The sequence below is a fragment of the Anastrepha obliqua genome, chromosome 6 (genome assembly GCF_027943255.1).
Source record: "Anastrepha obliqua isolate idAnaObli1 chromosome 6, idAnaObli1_1.0, whole genome shotgun sequence".
Classification (NCBI taxonomy): domain Eukaryota; kingdom Metazoa; phylum Arthropoda; class Insecta; order Diptera; family Tephritidae; genus Anastrepha; species Anastrepha obliqua.
Window position 1 is genome coordinate 50,543,505 of NC_072897.1, and position 14,384 is coordinate 50,557,888.

Genomic DNA, 14,384 nt, shown 5'->3' on the forward strand with positions numbered 1-14,384 from the left:
TACGGAATTCCGAGACACTACACTTACTGCGTACTTTAAGCTGAATACAATAGATACTTTTGCTAATACATTGACTTACCAAGAAATTCCTGAACATTACACTTGGCAGCAAGGCTCACGTTCGTGGCAGAGAAGAAAAAATTTAGCCAACGCAATAGGCAGAATTTATACGGTCGATCCAAAGGATCGAGAACGATTTGCATTACGTTTACTGTTAGTTTCCATAAAGGATCCTAAATCATACAATGATTTATTGACAGTTGGTAATGAGCTCCTCTCTTCTTTTTGGGAATCGGCCGTCAAACGAAAGCTATTAGTGGATAACTCGGAATGGGTTGCTGTTTTAACAGAAGTTTCTACCTTCAAAATGCCCTCACATTAAGACGTATTTTTGCCATGATTTGCGTGTTTGGAGAACCTACTTCGCCCCTTGAACTTTGGACAACATTTAAAGAATATTTTATTGAAGATTTTGTAAGAGATAATAATGTAGTAGAAAGTGAAATATTGGCGTTGCGGGAAATTAATCAAATTTTACTTTCCCACAATACATCTTTAAAACATTTTGGTTTGCCGGAAGTTTCTTTTGCAGACAACCTTACAACTTTAACAACTGACATTGAAGTCGATTTGATATGCGCACAAACATTAAAAGATCAGCTTAATCGAGAACAAAAACACATTTTTGACGAAGTATGTACAATGCTTAATGATGAGGGCATATCTGTTAAAGCTGTTTTTATTGATGGACCTGGTGGCTCTGGAAAAACATTTCTGTATAAAACTCTTACTCACTATATTCGTGGTATTGGAGAAACAGTGATTACCGTAGCTTGGACAGGTATAGCTTCAATTTTGTTGCCAGGCGGGCGAACTGCTCACAGCGTTTTTAAATTTCCCATACCGTTGACTGAATCGTCAGTTTCTTTGGTAAAACCAAACACTAAAGTTGGTCAGGCATTAAAGGCAGCAAAAGCTATTATTTGGGATGAAGCTAGCATGGTACCTGGCAGAGCTCTGTTGTGTTTAGATCGTCTTTTGCGCGATATTCACCAAAATGAGACGCCTTTTGGTGGGAAAATTATTATTCTGGGTGGAGACTTTAGGCAAGTTTTGCCTGTGGTACCGAGAAGTACGCGAACTGGCATAGTTGATAATTGTTTAAAACGTTGCTCTTTGTGGAAATTTTTTAAATCATTTAAGCTCACAATCAATATGCGTACTCAAAAATCCGACTATTGTAATTTTCTTTTGCGCATAGGACACGGCGAAGGGCAAGACAATGCATCAAGAGTAAAAATTCCTGATCAAATTCTTTTAAAAAACGGAAACCTCATGACTGGGTTTTCCAACCAAATAATGGAATAATAGAAATTGATAATTTAAAAGACCGAGCCATATTATGTCCAAAAAATGATCAATGTGCCATCATAAACTCGAGTATAGTCGATATGCTACCTGGTCAAGAGCGCACATATCTCAGCGCTGATACGATTGTTTCACAAGATTCACAAGATCAGGTAAGATTCCCAGTGGAATTTTTACACTCCCTCAATTTTAGTGGAACTCCGCCGCATAAGCTTCAATTGAAAATTGGAACAGTGATAATGTTGATTCGCAATTTAAGCCCAGCAGAAGGATTGGTGAATGGCACACGACTTATCGTAAAAGAAATGCATCCGAATTGCTTGCACGCGGAAGTGTTATGCGGAGAGGCTCAGGGAAGGCGATTTCTATTGCCTCGTATAAATTTGCAGCCGAGCGAAACCACACTTCCCTTTACGTTGAAGCGTCGCCAATTTCCAATTATAATAGCCTTCGCCATAACTATAAATAAGGCCCAGGGGCAAACATTATCAAGGGTGGCGCTTCATTTAAAGGAGGATTGCTTTGCCCACGGCCAACTTTATGTTGCGTTAAGCCGGGTTAGATCCTGGGAAAATATACGCGTTCAAATGGGCAATAACGAAAACTTCACGTTGAATGTAGTTTATGATGAAGTAATTTAAAAAAGAAAATTACTCATTTAACTGAACAAAATTTTAAAAATGTTATAGGCATGCATAAGTTCTTACATAGGTATTACATATGAATAAAAATATACACTTTTCTAATCATCATAACTTTTAATATATAAAAGTGTCACATATGCTGTTTACTTTCCGTGGGAAAAAAGCCCACCCGATTTTCGGGGGTTACATACTAGTCTTCTATAGTATTACACTGTGGAACAAATTCAGGTTAGCAAAAGTTAGGTCCATTCTGAGAGTGGCGGGTGAAAATAGAGGCGAAATTAGAAGACCCGTATCGCGGCGTTTGTTTATGTTAGTTCGAATTTTTTTTTAATCGGCCTTCGAAGTTTGCAGTCAAATGCCGATTTTCAGTATATTGTTTATATGGTTTTTTGGCTATAACTCGTCGACTAATTGATATTTTTTCAATCTGTAAAAGCCAAATTATTGCTAGAGACCTGTGCAATAATTACAATTTTTGAAAAAATTGATTTCGAAAATTTTTATGGTACTTATGAGGCAAAATGTTGGAAAAATTATTTTTTTTCATGTTTTTTGAAAATATTTTCAACAAAACTAAGTCTTTTTTACATTTTGTGTGGTCTATAATATGCTTCTCAGTTTCTTAAATAAATGTAATTTGAAAAAAAATTGTCTTAGTCGACAATTTGCGCTTTAGGCATACAGTCATAATACAAAACTTGCGTTTTTTGAGCTTAATATTAATTTATTTCTCATTTTTTATTTACCAATTTTGTTCAGTGTTGGTTTTGAAGAAACATAGAAAAAGAAAATATAAAAATATGGAAAAAAATATAATTTTGAAATGTTAATAATGAAAAGTTTTAAGTAGAAAAATAAAATAAATTAAATTAATAATTTGGCCAGCTGCCGTTTAGCAGGCGGCTGTGGATCAACATCACTGCTCTCTCTAATGTCTTGGTCATCGTCATCATCATCAGAGAGATCGATTATTTCGTCCAACAGATATTCTGGATTTTCATCTGTGTCTTCCCCTTCTTCCTCTGTTTCCTCGTCTTCCTCTTCTTCAAAGGTGTTTTTATACCACCAACAAATTTCAGCGAGTATCGCATCTGGAGATTTCTTTCCTCTGTACCTGAAACGAAAATAGTTGTCAATCGTTAACATGTTTAAATTGTGCACTCTGACCAAGATATTAGAAAAATCTAGGAATTCAAAATATGCACACTCTATAGTTACCTTATTTCAAATGGAAGCGCAGTTTGGTGATGACGTTCGCCTTGCTCATCAGATTCAGTTGGCAACTGTTGAGCGAGTTTTTCAAGATGCTGATGCAAGAGATGAATTTTGTATGACATATTAACCCCAATTTCAGCGAAAGCTGCCAACATGTTTGCAACAGATTGCCTGTAGTTTTCTTCACGTTCTTTACCCAAAAGTCCTTTGATGACTGCTTTCAATGCGAGCCATCCATTTAATTCTCGGTCTGTCAGAACTTGCTCAAAATCTTGACGACTCATTAGTTTCCGTATGTCGGGACCATTAACAACCCCTTCCCGAATTTTGGCCTTACTTAGTCTTGGGAAAATATCTTTCAAGCGGTTGAATACTGCTGGTCTTTTTGCGATACATTTCAAAAAATTTTTAGCAATGCCAAGTTTAATGTGGGGCAACGGCAACAAAATTTTCATTTCAGGAACAGAACAAGACTTTCGTGTAGCCTATTGTCATTAGGCCATTTTCGCCCAATTCGACTACTCCAGTTATGTTGTTTGTACTGGTTTCTTCCTTTAATACCTTCTCCGTATCGTGAATCCCAATCGCACAAAAAACACGGATATTTTGGACGGCCAGATGCTGTTAAGCCTGTAATCAAGGAAACTACTTTGAGGTCGCAGCAAATGCGCCATTGGTGTTCGTTATATTCGACTACTTCCAGAATGTCTTTCAATTTATCGAAAGTTTCACTAGTGTCAGTGCTATACGCAATCGGAACAGAAGGCATTCTATTTGTCTTGTGCAAAAGCACAACTTTTAAGCTGATTAGTGAACTATCGATAAAGAGACGCCAATCATCTTTTTTATAGGTTAACCCTATCGCCTCCATTAACTTTTCAATATCGTTGCAATAAGCGAAATTTTTTGCATCATTGACATTGAAGAACTTTTGTAACTCTTTTTGGCGTTTTCGATATGCTGTTACTTTTGTACCTTTCGTCAGCAAATTATTTCCTTTCAAAAATGACGCCAGTCGTTCTGATTTTTTCTGAGTCAAACACAAATTTGCAACAATTCCATCCAATTGGTTTTGTGTTATTAGGATTGGGTCCTTTGATGTTTTATTTGATGTACCTTCACCAGGGTTGAATTCTGAGGAGAAATCCATGGGTGTGGCAGGGGTGGTTGTAGTACTGATACCTGTTTGAAGATCAGTACTTCGGTATGTTGGTACTGGAACGAATTCTGAGTGCGGTAATGGTAATTGGACACTTGACACTGCTACATAAGTTTTATTCTTTGTTTTCCTCCTATTCAAAGTTTTATTGTAGTTGGTACATCCATAGCAATTTTCTTCTTGATGTGGGCTATTATCTGACCAAATCATTGGTACACCAAAAGGCATAGCCTTCTTCTTTTCACTTTTCCATTGCATAAGAATTGAATAGCAATTAAAGCAAACTTTTTTAGGGGCATAGTTTACGTCATTGATAAACTCTTGCGAGAAATATTGTCTATAGATTTCCAAAAAAGAATCAGTCACATTGCCGCATTTTTCATCGCTTACTATGAAACGTCCACAAATATTACAAAAATGGTTCATTTTACATGTTGGTTCCGACATTTTTAATACAATATATATTATAGAATGTTTTTTTTTGTTAATTTTATGAAACTGATACACTTAACTTAAATCACTCAATAAATGAAATAGGTTCCAAAAGAATGAATAGCAAATTTTATCACGACCGAGCGAAAATTAAAAGACATCAGCTTCGGCTGAGTTTCGAGTCTTAACTGAATCTTTATTTTTAAAATTAGTTCGCATGCAACACAAATGTTTACAAATATTATTTTAATAGCTATTGATTGTTCCTGGAAATTCCCTTTCTTAATTGTATTCTGGGAATTTCCTTTTCCTTAATTATTTTTGGAGCATGCTTTCTTCTCGGAAAATCCCTTTTTTAATCCATACTTAGCATTTCCTTTTCTTTAATTGTTTTTGGAATGTTCCTAATTCTTGAAACTTCTCTTTTTAATTACTTCTACCGAAATCGATATTTATTTAATGGTTTCGGGAATTTTTAATTACTATGTGTTTACTAGGAATTTTGGGTTTTTTTACATTAGTTTTATGTAATGAATGTGTGTATATCGCACAAATTTTCGACTGATACTATATTTTTTTCCATGATATTTATGTCATGGATTGAAAACTATATTTTAGATAAGAAAAAAAGCGAAAAAAATTAGTTGCTTGCCAGATATTAAGAAATAATAAGGAAAACGTTAATTTTTCGAACATTTTGTGACTTTCGTCAAAGTAGCTGCCAAAGTATTTAATCCCGTAATTCTCTTTTCAAATTACATTTATTGAAGAAACTGAGAAGCATATTATGTAAAAAAGACTTAGTTTTGTTGAAAATATTTTCAAAAAACATGAAAAAAAAATAATTTTTCCAACATTTTGCCTCATAAGTACCATAAAAATTTTCGAAATCAATTTTTCCAAAAATTGTAATTATTGCACAGGTCTCTAGCAATAATTTGGCTTTTACAGATTGAAAAAATATCAATTAGTCGACGAGTTATAGCCAAAAAACCATATAAACAATATATAAAAAATCGGCATTTGACTGCAAACTTCGAAGGCCGATTAAAAAAAAATTTAAACAAACGCCGCGATACGGGTCTTCTAATTTCGCCTCTATTTTCACCCGCCACTCTCAGAATGGACCTAACTTTTGCTAACCTGAATTTGTTCCACAGTGTTATTTTAAAACATGGCGCTTATTCTGACTAAACTACAACACGTAAAGATATGAAATATATATCAAAAGAAAGGTTTTGATGAGCATATTTCCGGAAAATTATAAAAATTAAAATTGGTTAATTACTTCATGAAATATTTGCGTGTAAAGTTATCAAAATTTTCATATTGATAACAGCGATGTCTATGCAAAGCGGGTTGACACACAAATATACGCATATATGTATATGAGTACGTTTGCTTTGTTTAGCTCCCTTTCTAATGAGCACAGCATTGTATACATTTGGATTCTCAATAATTGTTTTGCTTTGTTATCCTTACTAATAAATGCATATGTATTCATGAGCATAGTCCCAACGGTTGCTGCGAATTTTTTTCAGAATTTTGTTGTGATCGCAATAATCTTCTTCTTCTATCTTCTTCTATAGTATTATTTTATTATTTTAAAACATGGCGCTTATTCTGACTTAACTACAATATGTGCAGATATGAAATATATTATATATCAAAAGAAAGGTTTTGATGAGCATATTTCCGGAAAATTATAAAACTTAAAATTGGTTAATTTGTTCATGAAATATTTGCGTGTAAAGTTATCAAAATTTTCATATTGTTAACAGCGATGTCTATGCAAAGCGCGTTGACACACAAACGCATATGTATATATGAGTACGTTTGCTTTGCTTAGCTCTCTTTCTAATGAGCACAGCATTGTATACATTTGGATTCTCAATAATTGTTTTGTTTTGTTATCCTTACTAATAAATACATATGTATTCATGAACATAGTCCCAACGGTTGCTGCGAATTTTTTTCAAAATTTTGTTGTGATCGCAATAATCTTCTTCTATCTTCTTCTACAGTATTATTTTATTATTTTAAAACATGGCGCTTATTCTGACTTAACTACAATATGTGCAGATATGAAATATATTATATATCAAAAGAAAGGTTTTGATGAGCATATTTCCGGAAAATTATAAAACTTAAAATTGGTTAATTTGTTCATGAAATATTTGCGTGTAAAGTTATCAAAATTTTCATAATGTTAACAGCGATGTCTATGTAAAGCGGGATGACACACAAACGCATATGTATATATGAGTACGTTTGCTTTGTTTAGCTCTCTTTCTAATGAGCACAGCATTGTATACATTTGGATTCTCAATAATTGTTTTGCTTTGTTATCCTTACTAATAAATACATATGGATTCATGAACATAGTCCCAACGGTTGCTGCGAATTTTTTTCAAAATTTTGTTGTGATGGTATTGCCATGATGTGGTATAAATTGACAATTTACTTGAAATTTGTCAGTTCACTTAAAACAACGGTAGCAGTGCAAATTAGTAAGAGTTTTGGGCAGACGCAAAATAGAATTTATTTTGAGAAAAAAGTACATACATACATATTTAATTTTAAAATATGCCTAGAGGACGCCCAAGAAGAGTTCGTAGAAGAGTTCCTACTTTAAGTGGAGGAATAGAGCAGGTAAGTAAGTGATAAATGTTTGAAACGTCACGTATTGGATATGATTGGTAGAAGCATCCACTTTTGTTTTCGTTCATATATGGTACAATTGATCTACAATATATAAACGTATGTATGTATTTAAAAATTTTGTGTCTGCTTGATCCTTTTTGCAAAACTCAAAATTTTAAATAGTTTTAAAAAATGAAGAGAGAGAGACAAATTACAATAGTTTTTTATTTGATATGCTTTTGGCATGGATCCATCTACTTGCTGTAAACGCCCTTTTGGCATTTGGCACGCGATGTGTCGTACTAGAAAAGAGTACATGTCTATCCTTCAAATAAGATAGAGTTTTAACAAAGTGGTTGTGCGCTTAAATCAGTTTTTGTTGAAAACTTACATCTCTTTGCTTCCGCTTCATATAATATATGCTTTAAACGATTTCATGTTTTTTAGGTCCGTATTCATGCAAGCACAAGTACATACAAAAAAGCTCTAGATCCAGCATTTAATGCAGAATATAACACGCTTGGTGGTTTAACCAGTATATGTTTGCATTGCAATGCTAAACATTTTAAATGTGAAAAGGTAACTTTCCATTATTGAAAAACTTTGGTAAACTTGATAAAGAAAAATTTTTTATAGGGAAGAAATCAATTCCTTACATGCTGCCACGGTGGGAAAGTGCAGATACCGATACCTCGCATACCTGATTTTTTGGAAAGGGTTTTTGAAAATAATTTGAACTCTTTCCGGTCCCATTACTTAGAGAATATAAGACAAATAAATAGCTCATTCGCTTTTGCATCTTTTGAAGCTAAAATTGTAGAGCCACCAGGACGTGGCCCTTATTGTTTTCGGATACATGGATCAATTTACCATCGAGTGGGTCCTCTTCATGCTAATAATGATTCAAACTCATTATACGCACAGCTTTATATACTTGATACTGACCAAGCCACTGACATTCGACTACAAAGGAATGCAAATTGCGATAGTTCCTTGATGAAATGCCTACACGAGATGATATCAACCGTGAATCCCTTAGCCCGTCAGTATAAATTGATGGCACAAGTTGAACGCGAGGAGGAACAGAGGGCACGACAGGCAAATCGAGTTCCGCACAAAGTGAGCATGATTTTCTTCAGTAGTCATGCGAATCGGCGTTATAATTTGCCTAACTGCTCAGAAATTGCAGCCGTTTTCACAACTGAGGATGGTGAACCACCGGCAAGCCGTGATTTAAGAGTATTTTCTCACAGCTCAGAAACACAGTATTGCACCACGATTTCAACTTTACATAGATTATGCGATCCCTTGGTTTACCCTCTTTTATTTCCCTATGGTGAGCCAGGATACGACGAAGCACTACTACATGAGCAAGAATACAGAACAAGTCGCAGGTTCAGGGTCACACAGTTGCAATTCGTTGGATATCGAATGGCGATTCAAGAAGGTTTCAGCTTACTTCATGCTTCAGGTAAACTTTGGCAACAATATTTAGTTGATCAGTACGTTAGAATAGAGGGTGCAAGGTTGGCGTTTTTGCGTAATCACCAACATCAGCTTCGAGTTGAAACATATGCTGGCTTACACGATTATGTTATGCGTCAAGAAGAACTAGAAAATGCACGCCCTGGTCGCATTGTCGTTCTGCCTTCCAGTTTTCCAGGTTCACCTCGCAATATGAATATGCATTACCAAGATGCCATGGCTATTGTTAGAAAACATGGAAAGCCGTCACTTTTCATAACTTTTACCTCTAATCCAAAATGGCCTGAGATAACTCAAAACATTGAACAGTATCAAGTACCCCAAATGCGTCCTGAGTTAATAGCGCGAGTTTTTAAGCAAAAACTAAAAGATCTTTTAAATGATATTTCAAAAAAGCATGTATTTGGAAGGATGAAATATTTTCCATACGTAATAGAATTTCAAAAAAGAGGTCTACCGCATGCACATATTTTGGTTACTCTTCATGACGCAGATACCATTATTGATACTTCTATTAAGACTTGGCTGTTTGTGCTGAAATTCCGAATAAAGAAACTGAGCCTGAACTTCATGAAATTGTTTTAAAATGTATGGTGCATGGTCCATGTGGCCCACTTAATCCTTCATCGCCTTGCATGTCTGAATCTGGAGAATGCACAAAAAAATATCCAAAACTATTTCAAGAAGTTACTTTGCAAGATGTCAATGGGTATCCCCAGTATCGTCGCCGCGATGACGGGAGCAAAGTTTTAGTTCGAGTCAATCAAAACCAAATTGAATTAGATAATCGATGGATCGTACCATATAATAAATACTTAACAAAAAAATACGCCGCTCAATGTTGAAATATGTTCTTAAATCAAAAGTGTTAAGTACCTACATAAATATATCTATAAAGGATATGATTGTATAAGTATTCAGATCATTGAACAACCTGTTAGTAACTGCATTAATTTTGATGAGATAACGACTTCCGCCGTCAAACGAAAGCTATTAGTGGATAACTCGGAATGGGTTGCTGTTTTGACAGAAGTTTCTACCTTCAAAATGCCCTCACAGTTGAGACATATTTTTGCCATGATTTGCGTGTTTGGAGAACCTACTTCGCCCCTTGAACTTTGGACAACATTTAAAGAATATTTTATTGAAGATTTTGTAAGAGATAATAATGTAGTAGAAAGTGAAATATTGGCGTTGCGGGAAATTAATCAAATTTTACTTTCCCACAATACATCTTTAAATCATTTTGGTTTGCCGGAAGTTTCTTTTGCAGACAACCTTACAACTTTAACAACTGACAAACATTAAAAGATCAGCTTAATCGAGAACAAAAACACATTTTTGACGAAGTATGTACAATGCTAAATGATGAGGGCATATCTGTTAAAGCTGTTTTTATTGATGGACCTGGTGGCTCTGGAAAAACATTTCTATATAAAACTCTTACTCACTATATTCGTGGTATTGGAGAAACAGTGATTACCGTAGCTTGGACAGGTATAGCTTCAATTTTGTTGCCAGGCGGGCGAACTGCTCACAGCGTTTTTAAATTTCCCATACCGTTGACTGAATCGTCAGTTTCTTTGGTAAAACCAAACACTAAAGTTGGTCAGGCATTAAAGGCAGCAAAAGCTATTATTTGGGATGAAGCTAGCATGGTACCTGGCAGAGCTCTGTTGTGTTTAGATCGTCTTTTGCGCGATATTCACCAAAATGAGACGCCTTTTGGTGGGAAAATCATTATTCTGGGTGGAGACTTTAGGCAAGTTTTGCCTGTGGTACCGAGAAGTACGTGAACTGGCATAATTGATAATTGTTTAAAACGTTGCTCTTTGTGGAATTTTTTTAAATCATTTAAGCTCACAATCAATATGCGTACTCAAGAATCCGACTATTGTAATTTTCTTTTGCGCATAGGACACGGCGAAGGGCAAGACAATGCATCAAGAGTAAAAATTCCTGATCAAATTCTTTTAAAAAACGGAAACCTCATTGACTGGGTTTTCCAACCAAATAATGGAATAATAGAAATTGATAATTTAAAAGACCGAGCCATATTATGTCCAAAAAATGATCAATGTGCCATCATAAACTCGAGTATAGTCGATATGCTACCTGGTCAAGAGCGCACATATCTCAGCGCTGATACGATTGTTTCACAAGATTCACAAGATCAGGTAAGATTCCCAGTGGAATTTTTACACTCCCTCAATTTTAGTGGAACTCCGCCGCATAAGCTTCAATTGAAAATTGGAACAGTGATAATGTTGATTCGCAATTTAAGCCCAGCAGAAGGATTGGTGAATGGCACACGACTTATCGTAAAAGAAATGCATTCGAATTGCTTGCACGCGGAAGTGTTATGCGGAGAGGCTCAGGGAAGGCGATTTCTATTGCCTCGTATAAATTTGCAGCCGAGCGAAACCACACTTCCCTTTACGTTGAAGCGTCGCCAATTTCCAATTATAATAGCTTTCGCCATAACTATAAATAAGGCCCAGGAGCAAACATTATCAAGGGTGGCGCTTCATTTAAAGGAGGATTGCTTTGCCCACGGCCAACTTTATGTTGCGTTAAGCCGGGTTAGATCCTGGGAAAATATACGCGTTCAAATGGGCAATAACGAAAACTTCACGTTGAATGTAGTTTATAATGAAGTAATTTAAAAAAGAACCAAATTTTAAAAATGTTATAGGCATGCATAAGTTCTTACATAGGTATTACATATGAATAAAAATATACACTTTTCTAATCATCATAACTTTTAATATATAAAAGTGTCACATATGCTGTTTACTTTCCGTGGGAAAAAAGCCCACCCGATTTTCGGGGGTTACATACTAGTCTTCTATAGTATTATTTTAAAACATGGCGCTTATTCTGACTAAACTACAACACGTAAAGATATGAAATATATATCAAAAGAAAGGTTTTGATGAGCATATTTCCGGAAAATTATAAAAATTAAAATTGGTTAATTTGTTCATGAAATATTTGCGTGTAAAGTTATCAAAATTTTCATATTATTAACAGCGATGTCTATGTAAAGCGGGATGACACACAAACGCATATGCTTTGTTTAGCTCTCTTTCTAATGAGCACAGCATTGTATACATTTGGATTCTCAATAATTGTTTTGTTTTGTTATCCTTACTAATAAATACATATGTATTCATGAACATAGTCTCAACGGTTGCTGCGAATTTTTTTCAAAATTTTGTTGTGATGGTATTGCCATGATGTGGTATAAATTGACAATTTACTTGAAATTTGTCAGTTCACTTAAAACAACGGTAACAGTGCAAATTAGTAAGAGTTTTGGGCAGACGCAAAATAGAATTTATTTTGAGAAAAAAGTACATACATACATATTTAATTTTAAAATATGCCTAGAGGACGCCCAAGAAGAGTTCGTAGAAGAGTTCCTACTTTAAGTGGAGGAATAGAGCAGGTAAGTAAGTGATAAATGTTTGAAACGTCACGTATTGGATATGATTGGTAGAAGCATCCACTTTTGTTTTCGTTCATATATGGTACAATTGATCTACAATATATAAACGTATGTATGTATTTAAAAATTTTGTGTCCGCTTGATCCTTTTTACAAAACTCAAAATTTTAAATAGTTTTAAAAAATGAAGAGAGAGAGACAAATTAGTGTTTTATTTGATACGCTTTTGGCATGGATCCATCTACTTGCTGTAAACGCCCTTTTGGCATTTGGCACGCGATGTGTCGTACTAGAAAAGAGTACATGTCTACCCTTCAAATAAGATAGAGTTTTAACAAAGTGGTTGTGCGTTTAAATCGGTTTTTGTTGAAAACTTACATCTCTTTGCTTCCGCTTCATATAATATATGTTTTAAACGATTTCATGTTTTTAGGTCCGTATTCATGCAAGCACAAGTACATACAAAAAAGCTCTTGATCCAGCATTTAATGCAGAATATAACACGCTTGGTGGTTTAACCAGTATATGTTTGCATTGCAATGCTAAACATTTTAAATGTGAAAAGGTAACTTTCCATTATTGAAAAACTTTGGTAAACTTGATAAGGAAACATTTTTTATAGGGAAGAAATCAATTCCTTACATGCTGCCACGGTGGGAAAATGCAGATACCTATACTTCGCGTACCTGATTTTTTGGAAAGGGTTTTTGAAAATAATTTGAACTCTTTCCGGTCCCATTACTTAGAGAATATAAGACAAATAAATAGCTCATTCGCTTTTGCATCTTTTGAAGCTAAAATTGTAGAGCCACCAGGACGTGGCCCTTATTGTTTTCGGATACATGGATCAATTTACCATCGAGTGGGTCCTCTTCATGCTAATAATGATTCAAACTTATTATACGCACAGCTTTATATACTTGATACTGACCAAGCCACTGACATTCGACTACAAAGGAATGCAAATTGCGATAGTTCCTTGATGAAATGCCTACACGAGATGATATCAACCGTGAATCCCTTAGCCCGTCAGTATAAATTTATGGCACAAGTTGAACGCGAGGAGGAATAGAGGGCACGACAGGCAAATCGAGTTCCGCACAAAGTGAGCATGATTTTCTTCAGTAGTCATGCGAATCGGCGTTATAATTTGCCTAACTGCTCAGAAATTGCAGCCGTTTTCACAACTGAGGATGGTGAACCACCGGCAAGCCGTGATTTAAGAGTATTTTCTCACAGCTCAGAAACACAGTATTGCACCACGATTTCAACTTTACATAGATTATGCGATCCCTTGGTTTACCCTCTTTTATTCCCTATGGTGAGCCAGGATACGACGAAGCACTACTACATGAGCAAGAATACAGAACAAGTCGCAGGCTCAGGGTCACACAGTTGCAATTCGTTGGATATCGAATGGCGATTCAAGAAGGTTTCAGCTTACTTCATGCTTCAGGTAAACTTTGGCAACAATATTTAGTTGATCAGTACGTTAGAATAGAGGTTGGCGTTTTTGCGTAATCACCAACATCAGCTTCGAGTTGAAACATATGCTGGCTTACACGATTATGCTATGCGTCAAGCAGAACTAGAAAATGCACGCCCTGGTCGCATTGTCGTTCTGCCTTCCAGTTTTCCAGGTTCACCTCGCAATATGAATATGCATTACCAAGATGCCATGGCTATTGTTAGAAAACATGGAAAGCCGTCACTTTTCATAACTTTTACCTCTAATCCAAAATGGCCTGAGATAACTCAAAACATTGAACAGTATCAAGTACCCCAAATGCGTCCTGAGTTAATAGCGCGAGTTTTTAAGCAAAAACTAAAAGATCTTTTAAATGATATTTCAAAAAAGCAATTATTTGGAAGGGCGAAATATTTTCTATACGTAATAGAATTTCAAAAAAGAGGTCTACCGCATGCACATATTTTGGTTGCTCTTCATGATGCAGATACCATTATTGATGCTTCTATTATAGACT

The 14,384-nt window shown here is 35.3% G+C and overlaps 1 protein-coding gene and 1 pseudogene across 1 annotated transcript; both read left to right on the forward strand.

The window, feature by feature from the left end:
• The first annotated feature begins 1,451 nt into the window (after positions 1 to 1,451).
• LOC129250511 (uncharacterized) lies at positions 1,452 to 10,902 on the forward strand. The gene is made up of 4 exons (XM_054890135.1): positions 1,452 to 1,520; positions 7,912 to 8,043; positions 8,101 to 9,174; positions 10,867 to 10,902. Exons 1-4 carry the CDS (start codon positions 1,452 to 1,454, stop codon positions 10,900 to 10,902), a joined length of 1,311 nt encoding a protein of 436 aa, XP_054746110.1.
• A 155-nt stretch (positions 10,903 to 11,057) lies between these two features.
• LOC129250512 (uncharacterized) lies at positions 11,058 to 13,879 on the forward strand (annotated as a pseudogene).
• Positions 13,880 to 14,384: the final 505 nt, after the last annotated feature.